The sequence below is a fragment of the Bemisia tabaci genome, chromosome 3 (genome assembly GCF_918797505.1).
Source record: "Bemisia tabaci chromosome 3, PGI_BMITA_v3".
NCBI lineage: Eukaryota > Metazoa > Arthropoda > Insecta > Hemiptera > Aleyrodidae > Bemisia > Bemisia tabaci.
In genome coordinates this window covers 25,440,290-25,456,680 of record NC_092795.1, presented here as the reverse complement: position 1 = coordinate 25,456,680, position 16,391 = coordinate 25,440,290, and the positions used below count along the sequence as shown (strand labels likewise).

The window sequence follows — 16,391 nt, the reverse complement described above, 5'->3', positions numbered from 1 at the left end:
TGCTTCAGTCTCATGCAACAATTAGGTTAAGTTGAAAGTTGTACCTGTGCATTGCAAATTGAAGTTCTCAGTTGTGTCCCTTATCCACGTGGATCGTTACAAAAGTCAAATCATGAAGTTAATAACGAATGAAAACAATCCCAATGCTCTAAAGTTATTCATTTGTGGTAATCTAACTTGCAAGACGATTGATTGTGAGAAAGTTGACAGCAAAGGTATGTGCAACGCTGAACCATAATCGTCCAGCTCATCACCAATTTCTAAGTTATCTCTGCTCACTTTCAAATTTATCCTCTATCAGTATTCCCTGTAACCTTTTCTTTGTTTGCATTTTCATTGTCAGTATACTATTTAAATTACAAATTGGCACTCTTCAGAAATTCGTAACTGAAGTGCTGCCAAGTACCCTCAGGTGCTCGGAAGTGGTATCATCTGCGATAATCGATCATCGCGTCACAAAATTATTATCATTTCCTTTTCCTCTAAAAAGTCTGGATTTTTCCTCTTTTGCTACAATTCAATTAGGCAGTTAAGTGAGACATGAACTCCAATTTACCATCTCCACCTTAGGCCACAGGTGGTTTATTACGTCCCTGGTTCAAATGTAAGATTGAAATATGTTCTTTTGACTGGTAGATCTTTCATCACCTGAGTCCAGCTTTTCATTCTCAACAAGATGGAAGGGGCACAGCTCCAAAAGCTCTTCCTTGCCATGCGTAGAGGGTCTCATTGTGGATTTTAGTCCTACTTTGATGAATGTAGACTTAATGGCGAGCTAGATAATTTGTAGTGAGCTCTAATGATGGTGTGGCAATGTAGGATAGCAATAACTGTAAATTGAAGAAAAACCCACCAAAAAAGTTTGTCAAACTCCCGAATGAGAGTATGTTATCTCCTATCCTTTTTACATACTATTAGAAGTTTTTGATCGCTAAGAAATGAACCTTATCTTTTTCAGAGCAAGGGGTTCGGAATGGCCCATTCATGGATTGACTTTATTGGTGCTCCAGTTCATTGCAACTCTATTGCACTATATGCTTTAACTAGCTTACTAAAATCAGATATATTGGAAATATTGATACCATGTTCTTCAGTTTATCGCCATTACTTTTAAACTGTTCTAAATTTTAATCATTTCAGATACGAAACTCCACCACTCCAGGTATCCGGCATTAATATTGGATAATGGGAAGCAGCTTTTTTCTAGTAATGCAGCTGCACTTTACCTCTTCCCTTCATTTCCAACTGACATAGTAGACCAGTGGCTAGAGTGGGAGGCCTCTCATTTAGTGGTTTGTTAAATACGCCTTTTTCTTATTACACCTTAAATTCAAATTTTTTCTAAAGCGTAATTCGTACACTTTGTCTTTTCATCAGACAAACAAGTACAAAAAGTTGGATGAGAAGTAGAATATAATAAAATTTGATTCTGTGGCCGCTGCAGCGCCATATCATCAAACGGACTCTAGGCACCTCTGTCAGCGTCTGGTTCACAAAAATACTGCCTTAGCTGATGTTGTTTAGGAGATTTAGATTCAACTCTTTGTTCAACTTTTCATCGAATTATTGTGTTTTTGCGTTAGTTTAGCACGCTCCAACTTTTCTTTTGGCAAAAGCAGAAGAAAAGTCAAATGACAAGTTGGATCAAGGGAATTGGGCTTATTTGTTTAGTTTACCTTTGATCATTGGTGTTAATTCTCAGCCCAAGGTGATTACTCAGGGGCTGTTTGCGATTGACACCACCTGGAATTTGGAATTTTAAAATTTGTTACAAAGATTAGAAAAGCCCCTGAAGAAAGTTGGTGTCTAAGTTATCCTTTGAAAGGCCCCCTTCCCCCCTCCCCCAAACACACACACACACAGAGCCTACCCACCAAAATTCTGGACCAATAACTTTTTTAATGTTTCCTGCTTTATCAGGCGTAATGTTTATCATAGAAAAGTATATGGGCAGTGCTGTCTGTTGATACTGAAATTGACTTTAACTTGGCATAGTTTTAAACAGTTGCGTTGCTGTTCCTGTGAAGAACCATCCCCAAAAGTAAGAGGGTATAGTGATTTTCAGAAAAATTAGAGAGATTTTTGTTGGTAAGTCAAAAAGTTGAAAAGTCCAAAGTGAGAAGTAATAAGGAAATTACGTGACAGTATAGTAAAGCTGTTTCTTGTAAAACAAGGGAGCGCTGAAGCAAGCAAACGCAAAATTTAAGAATTTCTCTCTGGCCATTAGACTAACTGGATGCGAACAGTAAGGTAACGTTGGTTCAGTGAAGTAATTTTCGATGAGTTACATCAAACTTACTTGATCACAAGATGATAAAGCTTCGTTCCACATTACAGCTCTCATCAATGCAATACATCTTGTTTGATTACTGATTCAAGACGATGATTATTTACTGTCTATCATTTGTCAGCTATTTTTCATATCAATTATTGGTTTACTCTCTCCAAACTTGTTGGGTTTTATTCAATACTCTTTCTTGAAGTTAATCATGTAAATGTATTCAAATGTAATCATGTAAATGTATTTCAATTTTCAGCCGTCAGTATTGAAATCTCTGAGTAAAGAAGGTTCAACAACATTGACAAATAATATAAAGATTTTGGATACAGTATTAAGTAAAACGAAGTTTCTCCATGAGGTAAACTTTTTCATTGCCTTCTAGTTTTAGTTTTTCATTTCATCTCATCCTTGATTAGCTATGTCTTAGATTACATCTGGACCATATCAGTAATGCACTGGACAAGGTCAAGATTTTTATCTTCAAATATACCCCATGAGCTATAGAATTCTCCTCTATTGAGGGAAAACTCTTAAACCTGGTGATCTACTTGTATTTACTTGATATAAACTCACAAGTGAAAAATATTATATATGCGATATGCACCAATAAATATTTGCCTTTTGTCATCTCCAGGACAAGACAATGTTAAGTGACGCTTAGAATCAACTGCTTTTCTATCCTCATTCATAGGTCACCATGACCAGAGGACAGGGTAGTCCTAGAGACGGAATACTGAAAAAACTGGGGATTGTCAGGAAATATTAAAAAGTCTAGGAAAACTAGGCAGTGCCAAGGAAACATTGTTCAATCGCCTTTGTTTGCCCTCTAGAATGACTTTGATGTTTTTGAGAACAAATTTTGCAAGAAAAAAATTTCAAATCACTTCTTTTTTTAGCCATCCAGCTTATCCTCTAATGTAAGGTAATTTTACCAAAATGTGTCCAGAAAATCAGCGAAATGTTAGGGAATTTCATTTTCTCAATTTTGTGGCAACCCTGGTGGAGCCGAAGTGAGGATTTTTTTTACTACAAGTAATGGCCAAAAAAAAAGTTCTTGGCGTGTCAATCTGAAGTTTGATTTCAACTTTGATTCAAGGTAACTAATTGTAAGTTTATTTCCTCTTTTATCCCTGTGCAACCTAGGGCTTTATCACAGTAGCTGATGTCACAGTTTGGTCGACTTTGTTTGGGGTCATCACGGAACCTAAACTGAGAGAAAAATATTGCAGCTCAGCAGCAAATGTAATTAGGTGGTTTGAAGCAATTCATTTACTTCCTGAAGTGCAAGTAAGTCCACTTTTTACTTTTGTCAAACTATTTGATTTATTGTTGTGTCCGTTCAAAAGTTTTGTTATGATGTTAAATACTCATCAGTTTCGGATTTAGTTTTTAAGTGTAAAAACTAAAGGATGCAAAATGTTGCTTTCGAAATTGAAGAAAATACTTTCTCGCCACAAAGTTTGCAAAACTTTTTTTTTTAGTACAATATTCGATTTTATGAAACTATTTCTAAATTTTCGCATTATAACATTTTCCATGGATACAATGTTCAAAAAGTTTAAGTAGTCCTTGGTGAAGAAAATAAGTAACTCGTGGAGTGCACAGTGCGCTGAATTAGCCAATTTAAATAGCGTTTTATCGCCAGTGGAAACAAGTCTCCTAAATTCTACATGGCCAAAGTCATATGACTCCAGTGGACTTTCAACATTTTTCTAACCCTCTCCTTTTTCATCATGATAGTGCTGTCAATTTTGCCAGATTTTTACATAGACACAGTTTTCTGAAGTTACTTTGCAAATTTTTTTTATGATCAATTTCCAAAATAATATTTTAAAAGGCTGTTTCCAATAAATTTAAGAACAGCGCTTTCAAATGTCATTTTGGATCAACATTCCTATGTTTACTACTTTCAATGTTTGAGTTCCCTCAAAAATGCTGTGAGAAAAGTTAACTGTATCTTGTGCATCTCATAAGTTAAAATCCCAAAACTCTCTTTTCTCCTCTTTCCGTAGTCTTACTTCTATGTTCATTTTAATACTATTTCAGGCAGCCATGAAATCTTGGAATGGAAAATCTGGAGAAGCTGTTTTGACCAGTCTACAATCTTCCTCCTCTTGTCTAGCTGTGACTGAGGCATCCTCCACCAGTACTATCACTGCAAAACTCGCTAAAACCTCCATCAGTAATGCTCCAGCCTCGGAGGTTATAACCTTAATTATTTCTCAACAATTCAATTAGTCAGTTGCTCTTGTGTTAAAAAATCATCTAAGAATAAAGGCGTCCAAAGAATTTTGATTGGGTGCTCTGTAGAATGTACAAACTCATTAAAAAAAAAAAAAAAAAAAAAAAAAAAAAAAAAAAAAAAAAAAAAAAAAACCTACAATGTTTCCAAGCTGGTTTTGAGAAAGTTAATGAAAAATAATTAACTCAGATGTTACTTTGAAGAAAGGAAATTTTCAATGCAAAAAATCACTGAACCTTCATCTGTCAATTATTTTGTAATCAAAGGTTAGATCTTTGGTTATCAATTTTTAGTTTTTTTCTAAAAGAAGAATAATGAGTCAGTTTAGTCCGAGGAAAATTTACTTGCAAACAGTTTTTCCCATGTTCAAAAGTTGAGAAAAATAGTGAACCACAAGTCCCAATTAAATTACCAAAGAAAGAAATATGATGCTTACTTGATTGTTCGTAACTAAAACTTTGAGCTTCATGTCCATTTCAGACCCCGGTTTTGAAAAAGTGACAAGCAAAAGCCAACGCAATATTCTGTCAGGAAGCTTTAGGTCTCAGGATTAAAGAAAATTACCAAGTGCAAGCCCTGGCTTGCCTGTAATATGAGGAAATGTAAGAAGTCACAAAGAATTTTTTTAACAAACGTTTTTTTCCCCCAAGTCAAAAATGAGACAAATAAGACAAGCGTCCCAATTTTCGATTCAATGCACATCTGATATCTTTTTTGCAGACAGAGGAAAATTTTCAAGAGTGAGGAAATTTTGATTGACTGAGATTGCAACTAATTTGAATTCTGAAGAACTTTCTGCATCCTGCGAGGTCTGAGACTAGAAAAAAATGTGCAAATTTAAAAAATTAAAGACCAACAATTGGTTGAAAGCACCACTAAATTGTAATTTTCTTTTTTATTAGAAAAAGCTGGCCTGGTAGATTACCTCATAAAAAAGGTGGTGATAATCTCGACTTAGTTTTACAATGTGTGTAATGGTTGAACAAAAATGTGTACCCATCATGATACAGTTATTTAATTGTTTAAAACATTCGATTCAAATAAAGAACTCTACTCTTCTGAGGGATTAAAATCCTACTATGGTTACATAGATCAATGCTAATGATTTATTCTTTCATTATAGACCACTCCTGTGAAAGACGTTGTATCTGAAGATGAAATCAGTGCCTGTATCGAAGCTTGGGAGAAGAAAAGCGCAACAAGGCCGAAGCTGAAACCTCATGTCCATCCTATGTAAGGGTTTTCTTCAAATTTTCTCTGCTTCATATTCTAAGTAGCCCTTTCTTTCCCTTTGATTTTATGTTGGAACCTTAAGCAGCAAAGATTTTGTCCTGTGCATTTGAATGTTTCACATGTTGATAGGATTTTAAGTTTAGTATTGAGAGGAGAGCTGAGATAAAACCATTCGGTGAAGCCCACTTATATACAGTGATCTGCAGATCTGAAAGACGAATTATTACATGAAATTGTAAGCCCAAAAGGTAGGCACTTTGAACAATTTTCAAGTGATTGGAAAATAAGAAACCTCATTTATAAATGGAATTCACAAGGATATAAAGGTGTCAAAGATGGGAATGAATATAAAAAGCTTCTTATAAAATTCAAATGAAAAGTCAGATTTGTAGAATTGGTCAAAAATTGATTGAATTCACCAAAATACATTTGTTAAAATCAGAAATATTATCCCATAACCTCATTTAGCTACGCATCTTTTCTGTTTTCATTTTATTTCTCGCCTCTTCTCCGCACCAGAAAAAAATCGTAAACAATTTTTTACTCCGCTTATTATGCTTATTTACTGTACAGAGTAATTACCCACATTTTTTTGCAAGACTTTGATACTGTGATACAAAATCATTCACAACATGATCATTGTGCGTTTCCCGAGATTGCATTTTTTAGGATTCTTCACTCTCATGCCAGGTTTAAACACAAAGTTGCAGTCGGTAACATCATTCAATTGTCTATTTTGAAAATTTTATTGCCTGCAAATAGCCCTAGGATTGATTTTTACGTATAAGATTAAACACTTTAGTGCCTCGCCAGAATCACTGGGACAACTTTTTTGTTATCTAAGATTATTAAACTCCGATGTAATGTCAGAAGATGGTGCCGGAGTGTCGACCTCACGAGTGAATTAGTATTAGCCGGTCGGTTATTCGCAAACCCCTAGTCTAAATTTAGAACCAGTCCGAACTGTAAATCAGAGGATTCTGCTAGGTTTCTCGGATTTTGTGAGGAGAGGTGTCTAATAACGTAGTTTCCCATATTTATTTTTGATTTTTTCATTAATTTGCTACTCTCTCACATCTCCGAGGGGCCAGGATTCAGAATCGGAAGAGATACAGAATGAACCAGCTTATTTTGTTACCACTCGTGGGGGAAGACACATCCTAAAAAAAAAAAGGGAAAAAATCCAAGATTATTACTTTATTTTTGCTGTCTAAAGAAATGTAACACTCGTTCATAAATGATACCTTTTTAACTGCAGGTTTTAATATCATAAATAATTCCACTTTGATCTGAAGCACCTATCAACTTGATATTCGATATTGATGACTTGATTGGTCTGTGTTTATATGCTTTTAACCTAATTCAGCCCTATTCCCTTCCGTTTTTTTCTTTTTTTTCCTCTCGCATGTTCTTCCTTATCATTTCCACATTTTTTATACCTCTGCTTTAAGTCAGATTTTTATTTTCCCTTCACTTTTCTTCAGTCAGTAATTCATTTTTCTTCCGTCTTAGATGACAAATATCAGCTCTCCAGATATATGCTCAGCTTCTCTTTTTTTAGATATTTTCTAAGGATGTTAATTTTTTGGACTTGCAAGGCTAGAGATCTCCAAGATTTATTATGGCCTTAGTCAAGAAAATTAGTCAAAGGAGAGGTATTAAGTCAGGTAAAATATTTATCTCAAAATTTTGGGTTGTATCTTTAAGGAATCATTAATTCTCCCATCTCCAAAAGATTATTTTCAGAGAAGCTTCTCGACTTCAGCCTAGAAATTACATTTTAATATGTAAGTTTTAGAAGATTTTTCTGTATCAATTTAGCCTATGATTGCTGTCATAAATCTCAAGACTCTATGTCCTGCTACAAAAAAGTACGCAAAATGTGCTGCAGGAATTTTGTTCATGAAGTAAATGAGTCTTGAATCTTTTTATTTTAAAGCTGCCAGTTTCTTTTGGATCACTTCAAGGTGGTTTGAGTCTATTTTTTAGAAGGCTAAAAATTTCTGTATGCACAGGGGCCAAGATTTGTTTAAATTCAAACAGAAAAATTACCAATGGGTTAGAAAAGTCTTCAAAAAGACAGCTTGAAGACTGGCATGAAAACTAACTGAGATTCAAAATATTTGTGCTTAACTTCAAGATAACAAGATTCTGTGGAGCCCAAAGTTTGCTGATGAAAAAAAAAATGAAATCTGTCAGATATTAGACATTAATTTTTTACAAATCTTTCTTCAGTTAAAAAAGTATCATTTTTTAGGCAACGTAGGTTATGTAAATAATTTAAACTGAACCCAAACCTATCCCTATATCTTGTGTTCTTCCATTTCTGCCAATCTGTACAAAAATAAGGCTAGTAACCTAACAGGGTAGACAATTCTGTTGGTATTTTTCATAGATGCAAGCATAATTCTGGTCGATCGCCTCTTACCTATAAAATAATGAAGTTCATCTTTGCTCTGTCCTAAAAGTTTATTATCAGAAAATTGCTCAACTCAAAGAGTAAATCTGGAATATCTTGCTTCTTTTTTCAATATCACTCCCCTTCTAGTGCACTTCTCTCTCTTTTGTTTTGCCTTAATCATCTTGTAATGTTCTTTCCAGATTGCCAAAAGAAGGTGAAAACAATGTGCTAATCACCTCAGCTTTGCCCTATGTGAACAATGTGCCTCATCTAGGAAACATAATCGGTTGCGTTTTATCAGCTGATGTTTTTGCAAGGTCAGATTGTGTTTCTGCTCCTACAATTCAAGTAGCATAATCTGCAAATTACTGCAAAGAAAAAACCATGTGGAACAGCTTATCATGAAGATTGAAAGAATTTTTGCATGACTGTATAATTCCGACAATTTAAGATAGTTCACATGTCCTCATATTGAGCCTGAACGAAGGAAAAGATTGACAAAGACTTAAAATTAAAAAAGAAAAAAAGAAAGGAAAAAAATGAAAGAAGGAAGAGATAATATTTTTATTTTATTTAAATAATTCTTGACCATCTACTCGAAGCTTGCCACAGCGGTTGTATTGACCAGCATTCATGCCCGTTTTTGCAACCAGGATACGGTCACTCAAGTTGAAGCCTCCTGTGAGGGCACCAGTTATGGGAGCCGTGTATATGCTTAAAGCTCACGTTTGGTATTGCCCCAGTCAAAGAATGCACCACAGAACTTTTTTCTCTCTTTTAGAGACGGGGGGAGGGCGCTATGGCATCAAGGGATATATATACCCAAAACATTGTGGCAGGCAACGTCCTAAACTTTTCTTGTCATAACATGTCATCCATTGTTTTTTATTTCTATTGTTGTTTCTAAATTTTCTTTCTGCTGATTAGGTATTGTCGGCTGAGGAACAGAAATACACTGTTTGTGTCTGGAACCGATGAGTATGGCACAGCAACTGAAACCAAAGCCTTAGAAGAAAAATTAACTCCTCAACAAATTTGTGATAAATATTTTGTAATACATAAAGATATTTATGAGTGGTTCAATATAAAATTTGATCAGTTTGGCCGCACAACCACTCAGAAACAAACGGAGTAAGTTTTAATTCTTTTTCATGTAATACCATAAGCGAAAAATAGTTGTTATTCTGATTCTGTAACAAGAGAAAATATTCTTTAGTTGCAATTCGAAAAAGCTTCAAGGGAACAACCCATACCTTGGTGGATTTTGAGGGTACAATGTCAGTCTTAATCAGTGTAATTTTGCTCTGTCTTGGCCTGTTGAGCTCCACAAATATATCTTAACATGCAGTCAAAAAAGTTGTAAAGAGCTTTTTGAAGTTTGGAAATGCTTTTCTCGCTAAAATTTACGCTAGCAGCGCCCATATTTTCGTGGCAATTCCTAGATTTTCAACAGGCCTGTGTAGTCTAATTCGAGTGCCCAACTAAGAAGCAGCATAATTGAGAGAGAGATTCATTTATCTCCCATTCACTTTTTTGTTGGCTCTTATAATAAGTGTGCCCAGCTTTCAATGTCAATTCGTACCCTATCACTAGCAAAATAGCCATAAGAAACCCCTTGGGTTTATTAAACATTGATTAATTTACAAATTCTATAATCAGACTCGATATTCTCTTAATCATTTGCAGAATTGCTCAGTCTATCTTCAAACTAGTTCACAATAATGGATTCACTTCAACTGCGTCTGTCGAACAGCTGTTATGTGAAAAATGTGACAGGTAACTACAATGCCTCCTTTCTCCAGCTTTCCTCTTCTTAAGATCAATTGGACGTATTTCTATCAAACAGAACTTTGTGCATTATGACGTGATTCCTGTTATGAATGTATTCTTACGGGTATCAGGGCTCATGCCTTAATGCACATAGTTCCCTTTGATGGAAATACGTCCACTTGGAAGGATGATGATCATAAGAGTTAGAAATATTTAGCTATTGCGATTCGCGGCAAAATTTTCTGGATATATTAAAATTGCCCAATTAAATTGAGAAATAGAGAGAAGCACTGATCATGACCTCTTTATTATAGAAATATAAAGCATATTAATGCGAAATCGGCTATTTTTTTGTCTAACTGCCAAATCGTTTTATATCAGCAAAATTCGTTGCAAAATGCGTAACATTTTCCTGCAAAATTAGCGAAATCCAAGAAATTCGCGAAATCTATGCAGAATTACTCCAACGCCATATCTGCGTGGTTCTTTGTTGAATTTTTACCTGCTTTTTGTGGTCTAAAAACTAATCATAGTAAAAACTTGTATGTAAAAAAAACAGGAAATCAGTGGGGTACTTTTCAAGTACTGATCTGAAAAAAGTAAAAAACGGAAAGTATCCTTTTAAGTTTTTTTTTATGGGTGTAAGATTTTTCATCCCTTAGCTCCGATTCTTCAATTTATAACGTTTCTTGTTCATGTAAAAATTTGTCTTGTATTCATTGTCAATTCACACATTAGTTGGTCCATTATTAGGTAATTAAAATTCTCGTCGCCATTGACATAATATACGGGAAACGGGAGGAAAGAAGAGAGCAAGCAAGACAATGCGTACGCACGAAATCAGAATATATTGAAGAATGAACAGAGAGAGACAGGCCTGACGCTACCTCATACGGTCGCGCCTCACAACCTAGTATATGCAACCTACAATACAAGATACACAGGATATAACAAACTGTATTTCGCAAATCAAAGTAATAATTAAAGCAACCAAACTGTCAGTTAGAAACGTTCCAAAATTACTAGGTAATGCTTTTATCAGCTCGTCGTCTGATCCAGTAATATTAATTGTGGCATTTCATCTGGCATGTGTCGCCGCACGACTTCCATGATACTGAAAGTCTCACATACATAATTTTAAAGGGGGGTCTGGGGGGGCAGAGCCCCCTCAGCAGGTAGCTTTTGCTACTTGTTTATTTAAGAACAAAACTCATCATGACGTTTCTTTTTTAGGTTTTTAGCCGATCGTTTCGTAGAAGGCACTTGTCCAAAATGTAAGTACGAAGATGCTAGAGGTGATCAGTGTGATGGCTGTGGTAGTCTAATCAATGCCACTGAATTAATAAACCCAAGGTGTAAAGTTTGCGGAAATACTCCTGTCATCAGGCACTCGGAGCAACTCTTCTTGGAATTACCTAAAGTGAGTGTTAGCAGAAAGTTTTCCTTCTGCACTAAAACCTAGAAATTTCTCTTGTATGATATCATTTCACTTCAGACACTGTTCAGATATTATTAAGCAGTTCTCTCAGCCATAAGCCACCTGACTGTTTTTCCAAAAAGCCAAAGAACGAAGTTCAAGTCTAAATTACAAAAGTTTTCAATGTCAATTCCTCCACACAGCAGTCCCAATATCTCAATATTGAATTTCTTGCAGACAAAAGTCCTTTTTGGAAGCGATATCTCATTTTCTTTTTAGCATGAGAAATCGAAAGTTCTTCTGTCTTCTAATTCTTAGAATTTTAACCATAATTTTACCAACAATTTATATTTTTGATATTTTAATTTTTGCTCTGTCTTGTAAATTTTTTAAAATATTCCCTCCTTTTCTTGGAAAATCGTTCAGCATCATCATTCCTTGCAGTGGCACCAATATTTACACTTATCGAAATTTAAGGGTCCTTTTCTGAAGCGGCTTCATACATGTATGAATGGCAATCTTGATCTTAAGACAACCTCTCTGTATCATTTATTTTGGCAGATTCTGTCTGCTCAATGAAGCTATGCAGTCAACTATGTCGCCAATTTTAGTGTCCTTATCCAGTCATTAGAAACCATGAAAGCGTCAGGCCATTAGAGTATCCTACCATTAGAGTATTCGGCCATTAGAGTATCCTACCATTAGAGTATTCGGCCATTAGACTCTGTTAACTCCTGTGAATCTTATATTACATTTGAGGATGAGGAAGAAATATCTGGCCATAGGGAGTGTCCTATTCTAGAGGTCTCACTAAATTGTGAGTGAACACCAAATATTCGCAACCAGAATATTCAAAAATTTTGTGGCATAAGATCATCATGCTTGAAGAATTCTTTTACCTCCAAGGTGTTTGGAATCCTTAGACTAAGTTCCAGGGTTTTTTGTCGCAAAGCGAACACCCTGGAAATTTTGAGATGAAACACTATAAATTCAAATATTTTTACCTATTACAATTGTTTTGAGTTTCAACTGTTTTTATACCTCCTAAAAGTTTTCAAATAACTTTCAGCAACTATGCTTTTGAATTTCATGCTTATGACGGCTGTGACTAATATATCGAAACAGTAAATCCGTGTTTTCCTCTATGGAATGTTTCTCTTTTATCAATTTTTATTGGCTCCATGTAGAAAGTGTCCGGCTTGAGTTGATTATTTTCTGCGTTTTCTTTAAAGTTGAACATAAATTAAGATTTTCAATTTCAGCTAGAGGCAGACCTGAAGAAATGGGTGGACAATACATCTTCTGGTTGGTCCCACAATGCAAGAGTGATTGCAAAGAGTTGGTTGAAAGATGGACTGAAACCGCGATGTATTACAAGAGATCTAAAATGGGGCGTTCAGGTTCCATTGCAAGGTTTTGAGAAGAAGGTAATGTAGAGAAAAATTTATTTAAGGAAGATTTTTTAAACCTTGTAACTACATAATTGAGGCAATTGCAGCCAAAGCCCATTTTTGTAGACAACTTTATAATTCAAACTTAATCAATTTGTATCTCCCGCGAGACTCTATCTTTAATAATAAATATCTTCAATTTTTTTAGGACTGATATTTTCTGAGGTCACAGGCTTTCCTTAAATTTGTGGTTTTGTTACCATACAGAGTGTCACAATAGAAAGTTAATTTTTGAATTTCAAAACTGCAAGTAATTTTTTTACAATATACTTATATGTATCCGTAAGTAAACATCAAACTGAAAAGTAACAGTAAAAGGAGTAAAAATTAAACTCAACAAAGGATTCAATTATTAATTTAATTATTTTATGTACCCATATCTTTATTGATTTTATCTCTTTTTTTAGGTTTTCTATGTGTGGTTTGATGCTCCTATTGGTTATATGAGTATATCAGCCGCTTACACTGATGAGTGGGAAAAATGGTGGCTTCCCAGTAAATCAACCCAAATCACTTTGTATCAGTTCATGGCCAAAGATAATGTTCCTTTTCATTCTATCATGTTTCCAGCTATTGAGATGGCTACCCAAAAAAATTACACAAAGGTCAGCCACATCATGGCAACAGGTAAAGATATTTTACTGGAAGTTTTAATTTAAGTTTTAAGAAAAATAGAAACTACATTTTTGGCTCAACGAATTGTAGCAATTTTGTGGCAAAAGAAATCAGCACCTACATCCATCAGAATTGCTCATAAAATTTGTATCTCCTGATAACTTCTTTTTGTGTTCCATTACTTCTCTCTGATAACTTCTTTTTGTGTTCCATTACTTCTCTCTTCTGAAGGCTACTGTTGCAAATGTAAAATTCTTGTTGTTCATTTTATTGCAGAGTACCTGAATTATGAAGATGGAAAATTCTCAAAATCCAGAGGTGTTGGTGTTTTTGGTAATGATGCACGAGATACAGGAATAAGCGCAGATGTGTTCAGATTCTATCTATTGTACATAAGGCCTGAGGCGCAAGACTCTAGCTTCAGTTGGGCAGATATGGCTGCTAAAACTAACACAGAGTTGCTAAACAACTTAGGAAATTTCACCAACAGGTGAGTTTGACTACTGGTCAATAGTATCGTAAAAAACATAGTATTGTAATGGTAGAAAGCAGAATAATAGACTTGCCAAAAGAACTTGACATAAATTCTAATGACGCATTTTAATCGGGAATATTTATGTGCCATCATAAAATAAGTTAACTAAGCTGAAATAAGTCTGTCCAATGGAACTTTGAATTCTTAAATAGGCTGCTCAATCTTGATTATACTCACTGTCTGATTATGAAAATGTGCCCTCATTGGAACTATTATAAAAATAGGCGCTCATTTGAACTATTAGCCTGACTTAATTGAGTGGAAAAATGTTTTCTTTAGATATAACTGATATAAGTCCTTTGCTAAAGCATTGAACTCAGTTTTTAAGCATACCTATGTCCTCCTGGCTTCATGTCAAATGGGCATTGTATCCAATGCGAATTGAGTTGAGTGTGTTTTCTTCAATTGAGCTCAATGAAATATATTTTTACAATAATCCATCCCCCTCAAGAACATGTATTCATTAATTCTGAAACAATTGCATTAACATATGGATTAGCCAGTTTTATGGATTTCGTAGTTTTGTTTTGTGTGTTCAAAATGATTGTAAGAATGCTGTAGGCAATAAGTTTTCATTGAATGAAATGTAGGTATTTACCTTGATTTTTGTAGGTTTTTCTTCACTCAAATTTGTTTTTTCTAAAGATATCTTGTTTCCTTCTAGAGCTCTCACTTTCTGCGAGAAATTCTTTGGATCTGTCATTCCTGATATGAAACTGAATAAAGAAGACTTTCAACTCTTGGCTCTTATTACTCGAGAATTGAGGCAGTTCATGGCGGTCCTAGATAAGGCGAAATTCCGTGATGGAATAAAGCACATCCTTTGCATCTCTAAGTACTGTAATCAGCTGATGCAAGCCGAAAAACCATGGGTCTTAATGAAAGGTTCTGAAGAGGAGAAGTAAGTTTCTGTGAGCCGCTACCTAAAATCCACTTTAGAATGGAAAAACTATAAAATAGGTTGCTCTTTAATTTCATAAAGCTAGTAATGAGCCTGATTCCAAAAATTTTGCCCGGAAATTTTTACTTGGGGTAGATTTTTGCTGGGGTAGAATATTTCCATCTAAGTCGCTTGCCTGGAGCACTAAATTTGAAAGCAGTCAAGAAGGATTGTTTAGGTATCTAATATCGTCCACAATCAGAAATCTCACTCTCAAAAATGGTCCAAACAACTGTTTTCACTATTAGCCGCAACAATCTTGCTTCCTATCAATTATGAACGCAACCAGTCCTTGACAATTAGGTTTCAGAAAGACTTGCAGACAGCACCTGCATTGCACAGCTGTGTCATGAAATGGCCTCTTTCAAAACGCCGGTCACTGTGACTGTTTTGGTCTGATATGGCCAACAAAGAAAGGGTCACTATGACCGGCTTGGCAATGAACGTGTCCTTTAATCTTTTTAATGCCTCCGCTACTTCTCAAGAAATTTTCTTAGAGCCTTTGCCCAGTTTTTAGGTTAGGTGCATAGCAATCAAAAATTATTCACAAAGAAAACCTAGAGCATTTATAAGAAAGGGAAGAGAATAGCTGAGAGTCTCTTTCCATAATATAAACCCATAGAAATGTAAAGTTTGCCAGGAGGTTAGCAATGAGTGCTTTCTCAAAACTTTTAAGAGGAAGTTTGGTTTGAAGGTCAAGGAAATAGTAAGAAAATTTAGAGAATTTGACAATGTTAGAGTCCACAAGAAGCAAAAACTTCAAGGCAAAGTCAGAGAACTGGGGAATGAAGAAAGTTCGGAAACCTGTATCCACAATCGAAGTCACTGCATTCTAAATTTGGAGCAAACTGCCTCGTTGGAAATCGCAAGAATATTTTTTCTTGAGCCATAGTCAGGCGGAGCGCAAAATTCTAGCTCTCAATGAACCTTGATGTATTAGCAGCAGATTGATGCAATGGTTTTAGGATAAGTATGAGTTAATGCAGACTTTAACTTTTCAATGCTAGGGATGGTAGGATCAGGACGCATTATGTGCCTGGGTAGTGCGATTTATTCACTGCAACTATTACATCTCAAATACTTGTTCTTTGTCAGTAAAATCATTAATTCTGAACATAATTTGTTACACCTCCTGTTAGTAAAAGAGCATCCATAAGTTATTCTCATTTACAGCAAATTAATGAACACTGTCAAGGGTCTGATTTCAAGATTTTTTTTCTATTAAATTAACATGGAATACAATTTATTCTTCCAGATCTCGTGCAGGTACAGTAATTGGACTGCTAAGCAATTTGGCATGTTTGCTGTCAATCATGATAAGACCGTACATGCCAGATACATCAAAGATCATGGCAGAGCAACTCAATGCTCCGGAAAGTCTGTACGTTCTTACGGAGGATGTCACCATGCTTTTGCCTCCTGGGCACAAAATTGGCCATGTAAGTATTTTTTGCTATAAAGTTCACATCAGTTTTAAAGGTTATTCCGGGATTCAAATTGATGTAG

At 35.2% G+C, this 16,391-nt stretch overlaps 1 protein-coding gene across 2 annotated transcripts in view; it reads left to right on the top strand.

Annotated features, from left to right (window-relative positions):
• Positions 1-10: 10 nt before the first annotated feature.
• Positions 11-16,391, top strand: part of MetRS (methionyl-tRNA synthetase 1) — a 22,083-nt gene continuing 5,702 nt past the window's right edge. Inside the window, exons 1-15 of one of the 2 annotated variants that reach the window (XM_019042335.2) lie at positions 11-215; positions 1,141-1,292; positions 2,538-2,639; positions 3,425-3,568; positions 4,328-4,483; positions 5,647-5,756; positions 8,358-8,474; positions 9,085-9,288; positions 9,844-9,933; positions 11,161-11,347; positions 12,607-12,771; positions 13,203-13,422; positions 13,687-13,900; positions 14,610-14,846; positions 16,141-16,324. In XM_019042335.2, the coding sequence (XP_018897880.2) occupies positions 113-215; positions 1,141-1,292; positions 2,538-2,639; positions 3,425-3,568; positions 4,328-4,483; positions 5,647-5,756; positions 8,358-8,474; positions 9,085-9,288; positions 9,844-9,933; positions 11,161-11,347; positions 12,607-12,771; positions 13,203-13,422; positions 13,687-13,900; positions 14,610-14,846; positions 16,141-16,324 (2,385 nt within the window). In that variant the 5' untranslated portion in view covers positions 11-112. The remainder of the gene's footprint in view (positions 216-1,140; positions 1,293-2,537; positions 2,640-3,424; positions 3,569-4,327; positions 4,484-5,646; positions 5,757-8,357; positions 8,475-9,084; positions 9,289-9,843; positions 9,934-11,160; positions 11,348-12,606; positions 12,772-13,202; positions 13,423-13,686; positions 13,901-14,609; positions 14,847-16,140; positions 16,325-16,391) is intronic. The other variant, XM_019042334.2, reaches the window with a different exon arrangement.